At 37.8% G+C, this 13,515-nt stretch overlaps 1 protein-coding gene across 4 annotated transcripts in view; it reads right to left on the reverse strand.

Moving 5' to 3' along the window:
• The window catches only part of kcnh1a (potassium voltage-gated channel, subfamily H (eag-related), member 1a), a 57,557-nt gene that overhangs the window by 32,158 nt on the left and 11,884 nt on the right, over nt 1-13,515 (reverse strand). For 2 of the 4 annotated variants that reach the window (XM_026190875.1, XM_026190874.1), the window contains 4 exons: nt 11,146-11,264; nt 10,420-10,812; nt 5,291-5,317; nt 1,661-1,818 (listed from right to left, as the gene is read on the reverse strand). In XM_026190875.1, coding sequence (XP_026046660.1) covers nt 1,661-1,818; nt 5,291-5,317; nt 10,420-10,812; nt 11,146-11,264 — 697 coding nt within the window. The remainder of the gene's footprint in view (nt 1-1,660; nt 1,819-5,290; nt 5,318-10,419; nt 10,813-11,145; nt 11,265-13,515) is intronic. The other 2 variants (XM_026190878.1, XM_026190876.1) reach the window with 1 other exon arrangement.

The following is a 13,515-nucleotide window of genomic DNA, read 5'->3' on the forward strand; positions in this document are numbered from 1 at the left end:
CAGTTTGCTGTCCTGCTTTATGAAACAATGTTTAAACGGTGAGGAAGAGGTAAGTAAGGAAAATAAAATATCCCATTGCACATCCTCCAGACTGAGCTGTTGATGCATAGCACGATGAATTCAAGTAGATCAGCACTTTCTGAAATACTCAAACCAGCCTGTCTGGCACCAACAATCATGCCACATGACTGATTTGATATTTACATTAATGAGCAAACAAACAAGTGTATCTAACAAAATGACCAGTGAATGTACAGTCATTCATCTAGTTAGGGAAAGTGGCAGTGATTGGGGGACAGTTTTTTTTGGTTTTAAGGCAAAAAAATTAATATCCACCAATTCACTTTAATTTCAGGGAACTGACCTCTGAACTTTTCAGATTGAGTGAAAAAGACACACAGCTTAAAATACATCTGCCTGAGTTCACTATTAACATATAAAAGCTCAAAGATACCTAGTTTCTTGCAGAAAGCCCTGGAGATGAAAAAATACCCCTAGCAATGCAAGAAACGCTGTTTTCATTCTTTCTTTCTGTTGTGGGTTTCTCTATGGAAAATTACAGAATGCATTTCCCCTCATCTGACTGTATCATCTGAATATATTTTTATATAGCCCCGAGGAAGCAAAACTCAATAGTTTTTATTGCATGGTTTGATTATGACTTTCTTATTTACAGCCTTGGTGTTCATGTCATGCTGCAACCACCTCCATTTTTTCCCTTGTTATAAAAACAGTGACAGCAACAAGGAGAGAGGGAGGCTACGGCTGTTGCTCCTGTCATCTCACTTGATGATGGTTTAACTTTTCTCAAGTCGGCGACACGGTTCGGCATGTGACCATGGCAACCACAGAAACCATTTGGAGGGAAACGATACAGGAGCTATTTTTACCGGTATTATTGTCTGCTTCAGCCTATCAAGTTTGATTACACTGTCTGGATCCAAAAACAATCTTTATGACACTGGTTACAGCCTCCGTTTGAAATCTTCTATGTTAATATGTGTAATTAAATGTAGTTACGAGGGCTTTTCACGAGACCTCTTATGAAAATGAAAAAATATCTACAAAGGAGAAATGTTCATCATAAACTGCCAAACATATTCTCTGTTTTTATGCATGCAGGACATTAACTCGTCATGATGGGCTCTGTCAGTCACTCTGCATGTGTAGACATTCTTATAAACATAATAAATCAAGCACGACACACAATGGAGAGTTAATGCTTCTGCCACACTTGCCCCCTGTAGAGCAGAAGATCTGATTAGACTTTGGAGGCCTTTGCTCCATAAATTTGCATATTAATGGGAAGGGAAAAAAACTAATTCCCTTGAAACTACAATAACGCTTTCTTGACTTTAAAGTGTGGAAGAACATGCAGTTTAAAATGTGTGAGAACAAGGATGTTGACAAAAAGTAACTGATAATTAATGACCTCATTATCTTAATCAGTGACCTTGTTTCTATTAATTAGCTGGGCTGTTATTGCAAATGTGGCAGAAAATCAAAACATACTATGTAATTCAAACCTACAGTAAAGTACAGTAATACCTCAAATGTCACATGATTACCTGTTAAGATGATTTTAGCAATTAAACTAGAATTCTGGTTTTACTGTATGAGACAAAACTGTATTATTATTAATAAAGGGACTTGAACATACCAAATACAGGCCAGCCAGTGAGCAGCCAGTCCAAAAACACACACCAGCAGCACCAGGACCGCTGCTCCGTACTCAATGTAGTGATCCAGTTTACGAGCTACCCGACCCAGCCGGAGAAGCCGAACCACCTTAAGTGAGCTGAATAGACTGCTGATGCCCTAAAACAGGAGAAAAGTACACACAACAAAGGCAGGTATCAGAAACTATATTTCAAGATCTTTCAAACTGATATGATTTTACGTCAAGCTCTTGTGAATAATATCCAGCACTTTACTTTATCTACAATAATTGTTCTGCACTAATACAAAGCTTTTCTTTTAGAAATGCTGTTTATAAAAACATTTAAAACACATAATATTACACTGTGTTCTTGTTGGCATCCATGGATACCTTGTAGAGTAAAAAGTAACCAATGGTTTGATGAGCAGGTTGCTGTTTGGTTACTCTCATCTCACAACATTTCACATGTGTCAGGTGGAGGTGGAAATGTACCACAGAGTGTAGTGGTTACAAAAAAACAAACAAAAAAAAAACAGGTAATTACCAAGTAATTTGTCTTTAAGTGTTAATATAATTTAAATATTTGTTGCTACTTTGGAGATATAATTTATACAACTGCATTATAATGTATTCATAAGTTTTAGCCAAATTTATTTAAACTCTTGAATTGTTAAAAAAAAAAAAAATCTGCAAAGCCCTGCTTGCTATAAAAGCTATTTAACATGTCACATTTCAGCAGAATAATAGTTAGAGCAATAGCATTAGCAAAGTCTTTAAAAATTTCTTTACAAACGTTCACCAAATGTACACATATTTTTCTTTGGTCATCTACTTCACACTAGTAGTGGCTATATTCCCCACTAACAGCATGCACCACCCACTGTTTGTTAATCAGTGATATAAGGTAATAAATCCTAATTAACAAACATATTTTAATCTGTATCTGTTCAAACATGCAAAAGTAGCAGTGGAAATCCAAAATCCGAAAATGAAATAAGATTCAGTGTTCTACTGTGTAATGATGTAATGATATATCAGAATGCACAGAGTGAAAAACAAAACCTGAGATGCATTTTAAAGAATAAATATGAGTGTTTATGAAACATAACGTTACAGCAAACACAAAATACACAAATAAGACGAGGAATAACAAAAGACTCCAAGCATCTGCTCAGCTGATTTTGAAAACATTTATGTAAAATGAGATTAAATTTTGCAACTTCCTTCAATTACATATCCGGCAGCTAAATGTCTGCTCAGCTTAACTGTATGCTGAAGCACCAACACAGTGATTCAGACAGACAACTGCAATCGCATCAGTCTCCTTTGCAGTTCAGTGCTAGTGTCATAATGCAAGTGTGTGTGTGTGTGTGTGTGTGTGTGTGCACGTTCAGTCAAAGATATTGATTTTGCTAATGTGCTGTGGTCTGCAATGCCAGTACAACTGCAGTGCTCGCTGTCACTTGATCTGATCTAGCTACCTGCCAGACACCTCAGGTTCTCTGAAATCACTTTACAGCTCTGAGCTCTGCCATGATTTAATTATCAGTGCAATCGTGCTTCTGAGTTCTGCTGCAAACTCTACAAGCACAAGTTGGAAGAAAACTTTGCCAGTGAAGAGATACGAGAGAGATTTAATCAAAGGACAAGCTGGTAGATGTGCTTATTTGCCTTTTTGTGGAGATGCACTTAGATTAAATCATCATGTCTGTGCACTAAATATGGCAGTAGAGCCACAGTTATTCCAAAACACGCATGCCAGCATTAGAGCTCATCCATGATCACAGGATATCTTGTTTGTTTCAGTTAGATTTGATTTGTGGTTTTACCCAGAGTAATTACATTTTATGATGGATTTACACTGCCTCATAAAATGTATACCAACCTACTGGGGGCTGAAGGACAATGTGATTGGATGCTCATGTTGCTGATGCTACTGCAGTTTGGTGCAAGTGGAAACAGCACTGAGTAAATTAGAGTGATTAAAGTATACTCGGTTCTTGTTGTGCAGCTTAGTTTAAGATATCATGTAGAAAAACTAGAAATTCGCACAATTAGATTTAGTTTAATGTCTGAAAATTGAAAACTGGATTTGAAATACTTCCATTTCCTACACACCTGACAACCACGCAACTTTTTTAATACAATCTACTCTCACAACTAGGATTCTGTGGTATTTACATTTTTACGTAAAACTAAATGGACATTGCCGTGAGATTGCCTTTATTTTGCATGATTTGGGACAAAGCAAACGGTTCAGGTATCACTGAAGAAAAAAATCCTAGTGTTATAATAATATTCAATTTGTTTGCTGGGATGAGCCAAGAACACTACAGTTTAACTGTAACATAAGATATATTTTTCACTAATAATTTCTTTAAAACAAGCTTTTTATAGATAAAGTTTACTCTTAATAAAACTAATAATAAATAAATTCTAAAAAATCTCAGATGTGTAAAACAATGGTTGAATGTCATTTTATCCAATAGATAACAGCCGTTTTTGTTTTTAAATTTAAGCTTATCATTTAAAAAAAAAAGGCACACTGTTGTTATCTCGTGTAACCGTTTAATTGATCTGGTCTTGCATGTGTCAGGTACATAATTAATTTCATATGACATTAATTTGGCAGCTGTAGCAACACTAAAAAGTTCAATATTAAAATACGTGGTAAAAATTCTAGTTTCTGGCTGTCATAGTCCTCAGTTTTTTGGGGGGGGGTTCTTTCTCTGTCGGTCTTTTGTGTCTCTGTCAGTCTCCTGTGTCTGTGTGTTTTATATCTTTTTTTAGCTGCTTCATGTTTTATTATAAAGGTTATTTCTCATGTGGCTTACTTCCTGTCTGTGTTCCTTTCTCACCCTTGTTATAGTTTGGCATAGCTCACCTGTGCTTCATTAGCCTCTGAACCCGGTTATAAATTTTGCTCTCCCTCAAGTTTTTGGCTGCATTGCTTTCCTTGACCCGGAGTTGTTAGGAGATTTAGTATTTGTCCTTTTGCTCTTTTGCAGTTTCCTGAATTTTCCTGCAGCAACTTTTGTTGTAACATAATTCTGCAAGTTTCAGTAAAAAGCCTTTTATTTAACTTCCTAACAGTGTGCAGGTTAATGACCACCTTAACCTACAGACTGGATCTATTTCAGAACTTTGCCCTTAAACTCAACTCTAAGGTAGCCAGTTAAGTAATGAAAGCCATCAGAGATAGCTAACGGCAAGAGGTGGTTCTTATACAATGTATATGTGGTATATATGTATACCACTCTATATTAGAAACACACTATCTTAAAAGACATTTTTAATCCCAGGATGACTCTTGTTGAAAATTTAACTATAGTCAGTTTGTCATAAATGATTGCTGATGTGAGGACTCAATCTGCTCTTGTGCAATTTTAATGAACCTCATTTTTAAATATTGCATAAGACAATCCTGGCATTAAAAAGCTTTGCAGAGAGAGCGAAAAAAAACAAGAATCCCATATCTTATCTTGACAGTTCATGCATTTATACTGCCATATCCTCGTTGAGAACATTGTGCACCTATTATAATTGTTAAGGCCTGATCGATGTGTGAATGTGTGTCTACAAGTAAAATAAAAACACATTCTATGATATTCTAATCAAACTGAAGCCTACTTGAGTGACAGCTCGGTGGTTCCAATTCTTCCCATCACGTTCCATGCATGAACACAGGCAGAAGAGGATGGGGGGGCCATGCAAACAGAATGGAAGGATAAAAAGAAGAAAACAAAAACGAAGCACAAGTAAGAGAAAACATACTTGATCATTGGTAAGCGATGAATAAACACAGTTTAAAAAAAATCAACATTCAATAATCAAACAAAAGGAAACACAAAGGAACATTCTTATCTGTGTTTTGAAAGTGTTTACAGTGCAAAGCACGCACTCAAAGCTTTATTATTTCAAACCACTTGCAACATGAGGTGGTCCATTTATTGTAGTTTTGGGTTATCCCCGAGTGAAAAACCAAATCGGTCAGTGTTTCAAATTGCCAAGAATAACTTTGACAGCGGCTCCCCGTTAATGAGCTTCTCTTTTCTATTCGGAAACCTGTTGGGGGAAAACAGCCATCAAAGTTATTCATGTCAGCTGTTAAGATCTGCTGCAGCAGCAAGATGTTTCCATACCAGTTTAATAACACAGGCAATTGTTTGCTCACTCTCATTTACCCTTGCCAAGGATTGCCTCAAAGCAATTTGGAACAAATTGGAGTCACTGAGTTGTCGCAGAGACACAATGGAAGATGATCCTGAGTTTGCGGTCATGGCTTTGATGTCGGTTTACAGCCAATGCATCCATTACCTCCATTGCCGTATCACATTTCTTACTCACAGCAGATGCATACATAAGTGTTAGGCTGCACTGTTTCATGTAAGGCTGCATCAAATAATTATCTTCGCTTTGATGCAGATGTTTTTATGAATTAGGTGGTAAATGTCAAGTCCGTAAAATAGTATCTCAAAAGAAAGTTCAAGTAAATAGCTCTTTTTTTTACTAGCTTTGAAATCTATATAAAAAAATTATAAATATATCCAACTGAGAAAACCACTGACCTTTGAATATCTGACATATTGTTTTGATAAACAGCTTATAAATGGATGACAATCACCTAAATGGATAATTATTTCAGAAGGCGACACTGTATCCATGGCAGCATAATAAGCAAATAATCACTTTAAAATGGAAAGAGTGAAAAATAAAAGTAACACATGTTACAGAATAAGGCCAGCAACACCTGACAAGCAGTGTTTAGTTGTCAGAGCTACATATCATATAATATTCCAGCTACGTCAATGGAATAGCAAGTGACGTCTTTTCAAGTGCATACCGAGCATGCTCAGTTTACAGTATACTGCACTGACTATACTGTGCAATGATTCTGTTTCTTAGACAACTGGATACTGCTGGATGCCATATGGTGAAATCGAAACACATGTATGCATGCAGGTTTTTCAGTTTTTGCATGAAAGACGACTGTTAAAGTTACTGAGGACTGACAAAATGTAACCAAACTAAAAGCACATCTTTGTAGCCTGGCTCATACATTTATTTCTAGCTATAAAATTAGCTTTTACATGTTTTTAGTATTATTTATGATTTTATCATTTTCTCTATGTTCAGTAATCAGTAAAGAATTTAAAATTGCATTAACCTGCATGAAATGCACACTATAAAATAACTGATTATTTCAGGTGAATTTTAAGGGATCTATAAAACCATTTCTTCAGTGTTTGTTCAGTTGCTGAATTAGTAGCCTAGGGAGTTCTGATCCCTAGTAGCGCTGTGCATCGGTTATAAAATAACCCCAATGCTTCCACTTCCCTGAGTATGTCGGGTCCTCTTGGGTCTCCGTTATGCAAATTTGATCATCAGAGGCCTCTTGCAAAAATCCGCTTGCTCTCTCAATTTCCTGTGACCACAAGTTCTGACTGATGCACCAAAAACAGTCGCTTCTGAGTTCCAGAGCTATCTGCTGCATTTGTATTCAGGAGAGTATAGTCAGCCAAAATGAGTCTCCAATTTATTTTGGATACAACACACATTAAATTCAATTCAATTTTATTTATATAGTGCCAAATTACAACAGCAGTCACATTAAGGCATTTTATATTGGACAGTAGAGACGCTATAATAATACGAAGAAAACCTAAACAATCAAACACTCCAGCTAATGTTTGACCTCAATGCTCAGTGAAAGAACACAATCCATGTTTGATCCCAATGACATTTCAATCTACTGTCAAACCAGCCAATATTCACAATTTAAATCTACAATTAATGATGCATTTACTTACACTGGCAGCAATTTATATAATCAACTGTCTTTTTAAAAAATAAACTAAGAAGAACTCTGTAGCTCTTTCATATACTTTCAAAAGATTTTGTCAATGACAAAATCTATTCAGACAGTCCATGGTTGGTTTAGTTTTTCTTTAATGAGCATCACACGATCAAATAACATCAGCATTCAAGCTACAAAAAGGTTGCTGCTTTTCCTTTCTACTGACCCCCCTGACTGCTCCGGTCAACTGAACTCGTCAGCATTTAGAATGCTGAATCGATGAAATACTAGAAAGGCTGAAATGCCTGATCTGCAAGCACAACTAAATGCTCTCTGTCCACCAATCAGCTTTACTACTGCACATCTTATACTGTGTGGGACACCCAACAGTGCGCAGTGAGAAACTGCGCCGTAAACTGCTATTACAGTGTTTTACACACATACACACCAAGAGATGTGGCACATATACACACACCGAGACACAAAATGATACACTAATATAATGAATACTGGCAAATGCAGGACTTTAAAGTGCCACGTTTGTTTGAGGGGGGGTAAAAAGATCTCCAGATACATTTACGCCAGATTCTGAAGCTGCGTTTTCTCCTCGGACATCTTTAATCACAGAGAGCTAAACATGTAAAATATTTTACATGTAAACCTTCCTTCAAGTTATTTTTTCTCTTTATTCTAAATGCAGATGAGAAATGGTATCACGTAATAGACCAAATAACCTTTTTTCCCTTCAGAGAACCAACCAAAGTTATTTATCCATTAAAAATGGACTAACTCAAAGTGCTTGTCTGGTAGAATGGCACTATTTCCCATGATTATTCAACTGTCATTAGGTGTTAATGGCTTTAGGGCATCAGTGACACAGTGGAGCACTGGCGAGTGGCCGAGTTCAACAGTGTTAACGCTCCTTCCTCAAATTAAAATGTGCCAATTATCTCGAGATCCTGTGATGGCTCTCCAGCAAACACTCATCACTATAGTGGATCATTTATTCACAAACAAGCATATTATTAAGCCGTTCATTAAAACTTGTTTTTTAATGTTCCTACCCGAAATAACAACCAGTGAACAGGTTCTGATACAGAGTAGTTGATAATGTGGTTAAATGGCTGCATGGTAACCTAATAACCTGTCCATCAAATCATTATTTACAGGATTTTAATTTGATTTTAACAGTAAAATTATTTTCCCGTTGTTTAATCTTAATGTGAAGTTGCTGTTGATGGCTCTGAGAAACCAAAGTAAGAAAAGTCCTGATTGGTTTAGAGGGCTTACAGTGCATTTTCACATTTTAGAGAGGGTCATAGAGCTGGCACCACATGCTGTAAAGAATATATCACAATCATCTCACAAACTTTGGATTAAAGTTCATTTTAACTGTTAAATCTTTACATTGGCTGAAGAGTAGTGATGATCGCTTAGCAACAAACTTATTTAGAGATATTTAGATCCAATAACTAAGATCCAACTAAGAGTCTCGAGCATTTGTTTATCCGCACAACAACATACACTGTTCTTAGGGTGACTGATGAGAGAATAAGCAGCAGAGAATGCAGCAGTAATCTGATGCAAAGTGATGCACTTATCACCAGCAAAGTCTTCATCTTTAACAGCCATGTATGTAATCTAAGTCCCTTCTTGTGAGAAGTTTGCAGCAAGAGAACATGATAAGCGGCTGCAGTCACTGTGAAGCGCATGCCAGCATCAGTGCTTAATCTACTCCGATAAACCATTTAGTGTACACCTTTCAGAGTAACACCTATCCAGATGTTTTATATTGTGTTTGCTGCCCTATAGGAAAGAAACAATGGCCTGGTTCATGCAATGTTATCTTTCCCCCATTGTTACTGCAGAGATGCATATGTCAAACTACTAATAAGAAGACATGGAAGCTTAAAAACTTTCTTAGAGATCAGTTATTACACAGTGGAAAATTAATTTCATGCTTTAATATGTTAATATATTTGTGTATTTCCATGTTGTTTAAAGTGAAATTTAAAAAAATAAAATAACGGTGGATAACATGTATTTCAAACATCACTGTTAAATGATGAATTCAGTTTGACTGAAGAGAATCAGAATTAACCACAACATTAAAACCACTGAAAGCTGAAGTAAGATGCATTCATCATCTCATTACTACTCAATATTCTGCTGAAAATCCTTAAATCCTGGCATTCACGTGATTGTTTCCATCTTAAAACATTCTTGCAGGTCTAGCATAAAGGCACACCCTGACAGCTGTGTCCTCCTCTAGCAGCAAACACCTTTTGGGAATAGCTTGGGAGAACACTACAAAGAGTCTAAGGTGGCATCCAGAGAGGAATCGACATGGCAGCCAGAAATTCATTGACAATTAGTGACTTCAAGTGTAACAACGGGCAAAAAGACCAGCTCTAAGACAAGGATACAACAGCGAAGGATACTGTTGATTTACTGATGACAGATGGTAAACACATCAGGGGCCTACTACCTAGGCAACCGGAGGCTGGAATGATCACCAGTGACAAAATGTCACCTACAAAGTGACGCGTGACAAGCTAATCACTTAAAAACCCCTTAAAGCACCATCCTCTGAGGTACCAGACATGACGGACACCACCAAAGGTCCATATGGCTGATGGCTTTTTATTTTATCACCAGTTTAGAATAATTTGCTTGTTACTTCAAGGTGTTTCAAGACGTTATTTAGACTGACCAACAGTCTAAAAGGATTAAATCTAAAATGATATGGATTCATATTCCTTGATTAGTAGAAAATGGGGAAACAGCCAGTAACCACTTAAAAATACCTAAAAATAATACATTCAGTTTCTGCCAGGTCAAGACAGTCCAACTGTTTTGTTTACTATGAGCCAAAGCAAAGAAAAACAACATCTGCTATTATTTGGGAGTCAGGTTTCGAATCAACAAATCATTTGAGCCATACGCACAGTGCTGCACTCACCTCATCTACATTCTCGAAGGCGTTGATGACATCATATGGCAGGCATGACAGCAGGTCAATAACAAACCAAGTCTTAAGGTAATTCATTCGAATCAGCTTGGGGTCTGAGATGACCTCACCGGCAGGTCCAACAAATGTGGTGTGGAAGTTTAAAACTATGTCCACCAAAAAAATGACATCCACAATGCTGTCTACCACCAGCCACGTGACGTTGTTCTGCTTCATCTTGAAGGAGACATTGTAGGGCACCATGATGGCGGTGTAGAAGGTGAGGATGAGGATAACCCAGTCCCATGTGGTCTTGAAGAGGCAGTAGTGCAGGATGATGTGAGGTGGAGTTTTGGGAGTCTCCTGCTTGTACTGAGGTAGGATATCTGAGCCGAGCTGCAGAACCTGCACAAAAAACCCAGTTAATATGTGAAGCTCAGCGCAGACAGGTAAATTGCCACAATGGGGAGCCAAAAATGCTGCAGCTAAGGTTTGCTAATCCTTTTAGTGACTGAAGTTCACCTGCTCATGAAAAATGTGTTCAAAGTTAGCTCTTGTTCATTTACTCCGTTTTCCCTTTCATACACAATATTCATATTTTTATTAGATTTTCACCTACTAATGACATTTAAGCACCATCTCACATCTGTGGACATTTTATTTCCTACAGAATGTAACACTATTTAACTTCAACAGTGGAAAAAAAATCTGAAATTAAATCCAATGAGCGAACCTTACCTCAGCGAGGCGGGAGTGCTTGTGGACGTTCTCTCCTTTGTGAACCGTGGGCTGCAGCTGTTGTAAGACTCCTCTGCTGCTTGTTAGAGCACGAGTCAGCCGGGCAAACTTTCCCCAGCCTGATCATTAAACACGGATAGAAAGCAAATTTTCAATATGAGTCTTGATACTTCAGATTTTTCCAGGGGCTACAACACGCTTTTGCTGCTTGTAGAGTTGTGGCTCTGAAATCACTTTTTTCAGTATTGAACATTTGCTCAGCATCTGCTACGTATGCATATTAAAGCTTGATTATTATCTGGGTATGCAGGGCATCAACAACTTCAACAAGCTTCAGATTTCAGTTTGAATAAATTCATGATTCCTCACTTTTACAAAAGGCCAAGCCAAGAAACACAGTTTCAAGGCTCCTGATACAAACTGCCCAGCAAAAGGTTTGTGGGCATTTGCACAGATCTGTTACGTTCCCATCACAGCTTTTTAGGCAGGTTGAATCTGGCCTTCGACTGGACTATGGCAGTTTGTCATAGATTTGCTGCTATGAGTGGGATCACTGTGCTGTTGCATGACCCAGTTTTGACTACGCTTTTACTGTCTGACAGACGCTCTCACATTTGACAGTAGAATACTTTGGCATAATGAGGAGTTCATGGTTGAGCAAGCTGCAAAACAAGCCCAAATCATCACCCCTCCATCACCGTGCTTGGTATGAGGTATCTGTGCTGATATGCTGTGTTTGCTTTCACCAAATGTAGCACAGTGCATTATGGTCAACGGACATTGTTAGAGAACTTCTGCAGTTTGCTCAGATGTAGGTTTGTAAAACCTAAGCAGTGCTGCCATGTGCCTTTTTAGAGAGAATAAGCTTTTTCCTGGCAACACTTCCAAACAACCTGTACTTCTTCAGGCTTTTTCTAATTATGCAGTTGCGAAGTTTAACATTTAACATGCTAACCGAGGCCTGTAGAGTCTAAGACAGGGCTGCCCAATCCCAGTCCTCGAGAGCTACTACCCTGCAGCTTTTAGATGCATCCCTACTCCAACACAGCTGAATCAAATGGTTTGATTACCTCTTCAGCATGCCATCGTGTTTGGCAAAGGCCTGATAACAAGCCATTCATTTGATATGGGTGTGTGGGAACAAGGATGCATCTAAAAGCTGCAGGACGGTAGCTCTCGAGGACCGGGATTGGGCACCCCTGGTCTAAGATGAAGCCCTTGGATTTTTGCAGTTTCTCTTAACGTTACACGGTCTGACCTTGTGTAAATTTGCAGGTACGTCTGCTAATGGGAAGATTGTGGCATTGTGTACACACACAAAGCTGAATGCTCCGGGCCAGAAAAAAACGTTTCCTGTTATAGAGGTGGTCACACTTACTGATGATCAATTAATCAAGTGAATTTGATTAGCAGCACCTGGCTGCTACTTACCGTCTTAATTTCTGTGAAAACAGTAAGGGTATACTTACTGTACTCATACAAAAATCAGAGTCATGATAGACATTTTTAAGAAGGGATATTTGTGCACAAACATATACAGTGCAACTTATTGTGTGTTTTGTTTTTATTTCCACAAATCTATCAGGTCGAAAAATGGATCATATCACACAATGTTTAGATTTCTGCATCTTTTGGTCAACAAAATTGCGTGGGTGGCTTTGGTTCACTCTCATTAATGTTGTTTATGGTCACAGCAGGCTGCTGTTTTCAGCAAAAGCAGCCTACTGGGCACCAAGCAGCAGACAGACAAAGTTAGCCACTGGCTGGTGTACACTGTTGAGGATTCAGAATCATAAATTTCACTAAAGAGTTGGTGAAAACTAAAAATAGAGCACAGATGAGTGGAAATATTGGACCTATGTCCAATTAATTAAATTGTGAATTAAAGGATGAATCCTAATTATTAAAAATACCACTCCCTCTCTGCTACATGTGGAAACCGGCAACTGCTAGTTAGTTTAGTGCCCTATAGTGCACATAAATTTATTTTTTATAGTGATGAAATGCATTTGTCCATCAACCCTCCAAACGCTGTTTTGGCAGTATGTTACTACAGTCTCCAGTATCAGTGCAGGGAACACAAACATACATGTCTTTTCATCCTACCTGTTGATGCTCAAGCCTGAACTATAATTTCAGTTTCATGTTAACGACAAACCCCGTTTTTGCCCCTATTACTGGATGCACTCTTGCACTAATTCATGTTCTATTTTATCTGTCTAACACTCATACAGTCCAGTGAATAACTTTTTGTGCTGTGTACTGATAACTATGAAGATGAGGCACATTTGACTGGTGAATGGTGAAAGCAGGCAGACTGATTTGACTTCTACCTCTGAAGTAGATCATACGGGTCTATCGTGTGTAGTG

Source organism: Astatotilapia calliptera, chromosome 13 (genome assembly GCF_900246225.1).
Source record: "Astatotilapia calliptera chromosome 13, fAstCal1.2, whole genome shotgun sequence".
Classification (NCBI taxonomy): domain Eukaryota; kingdom Metazoa; phylum Chordata; class Actinopteri; order Cichliformes; family Cichlidae; genus Astatotilapia; species Astatotilapia calliptera.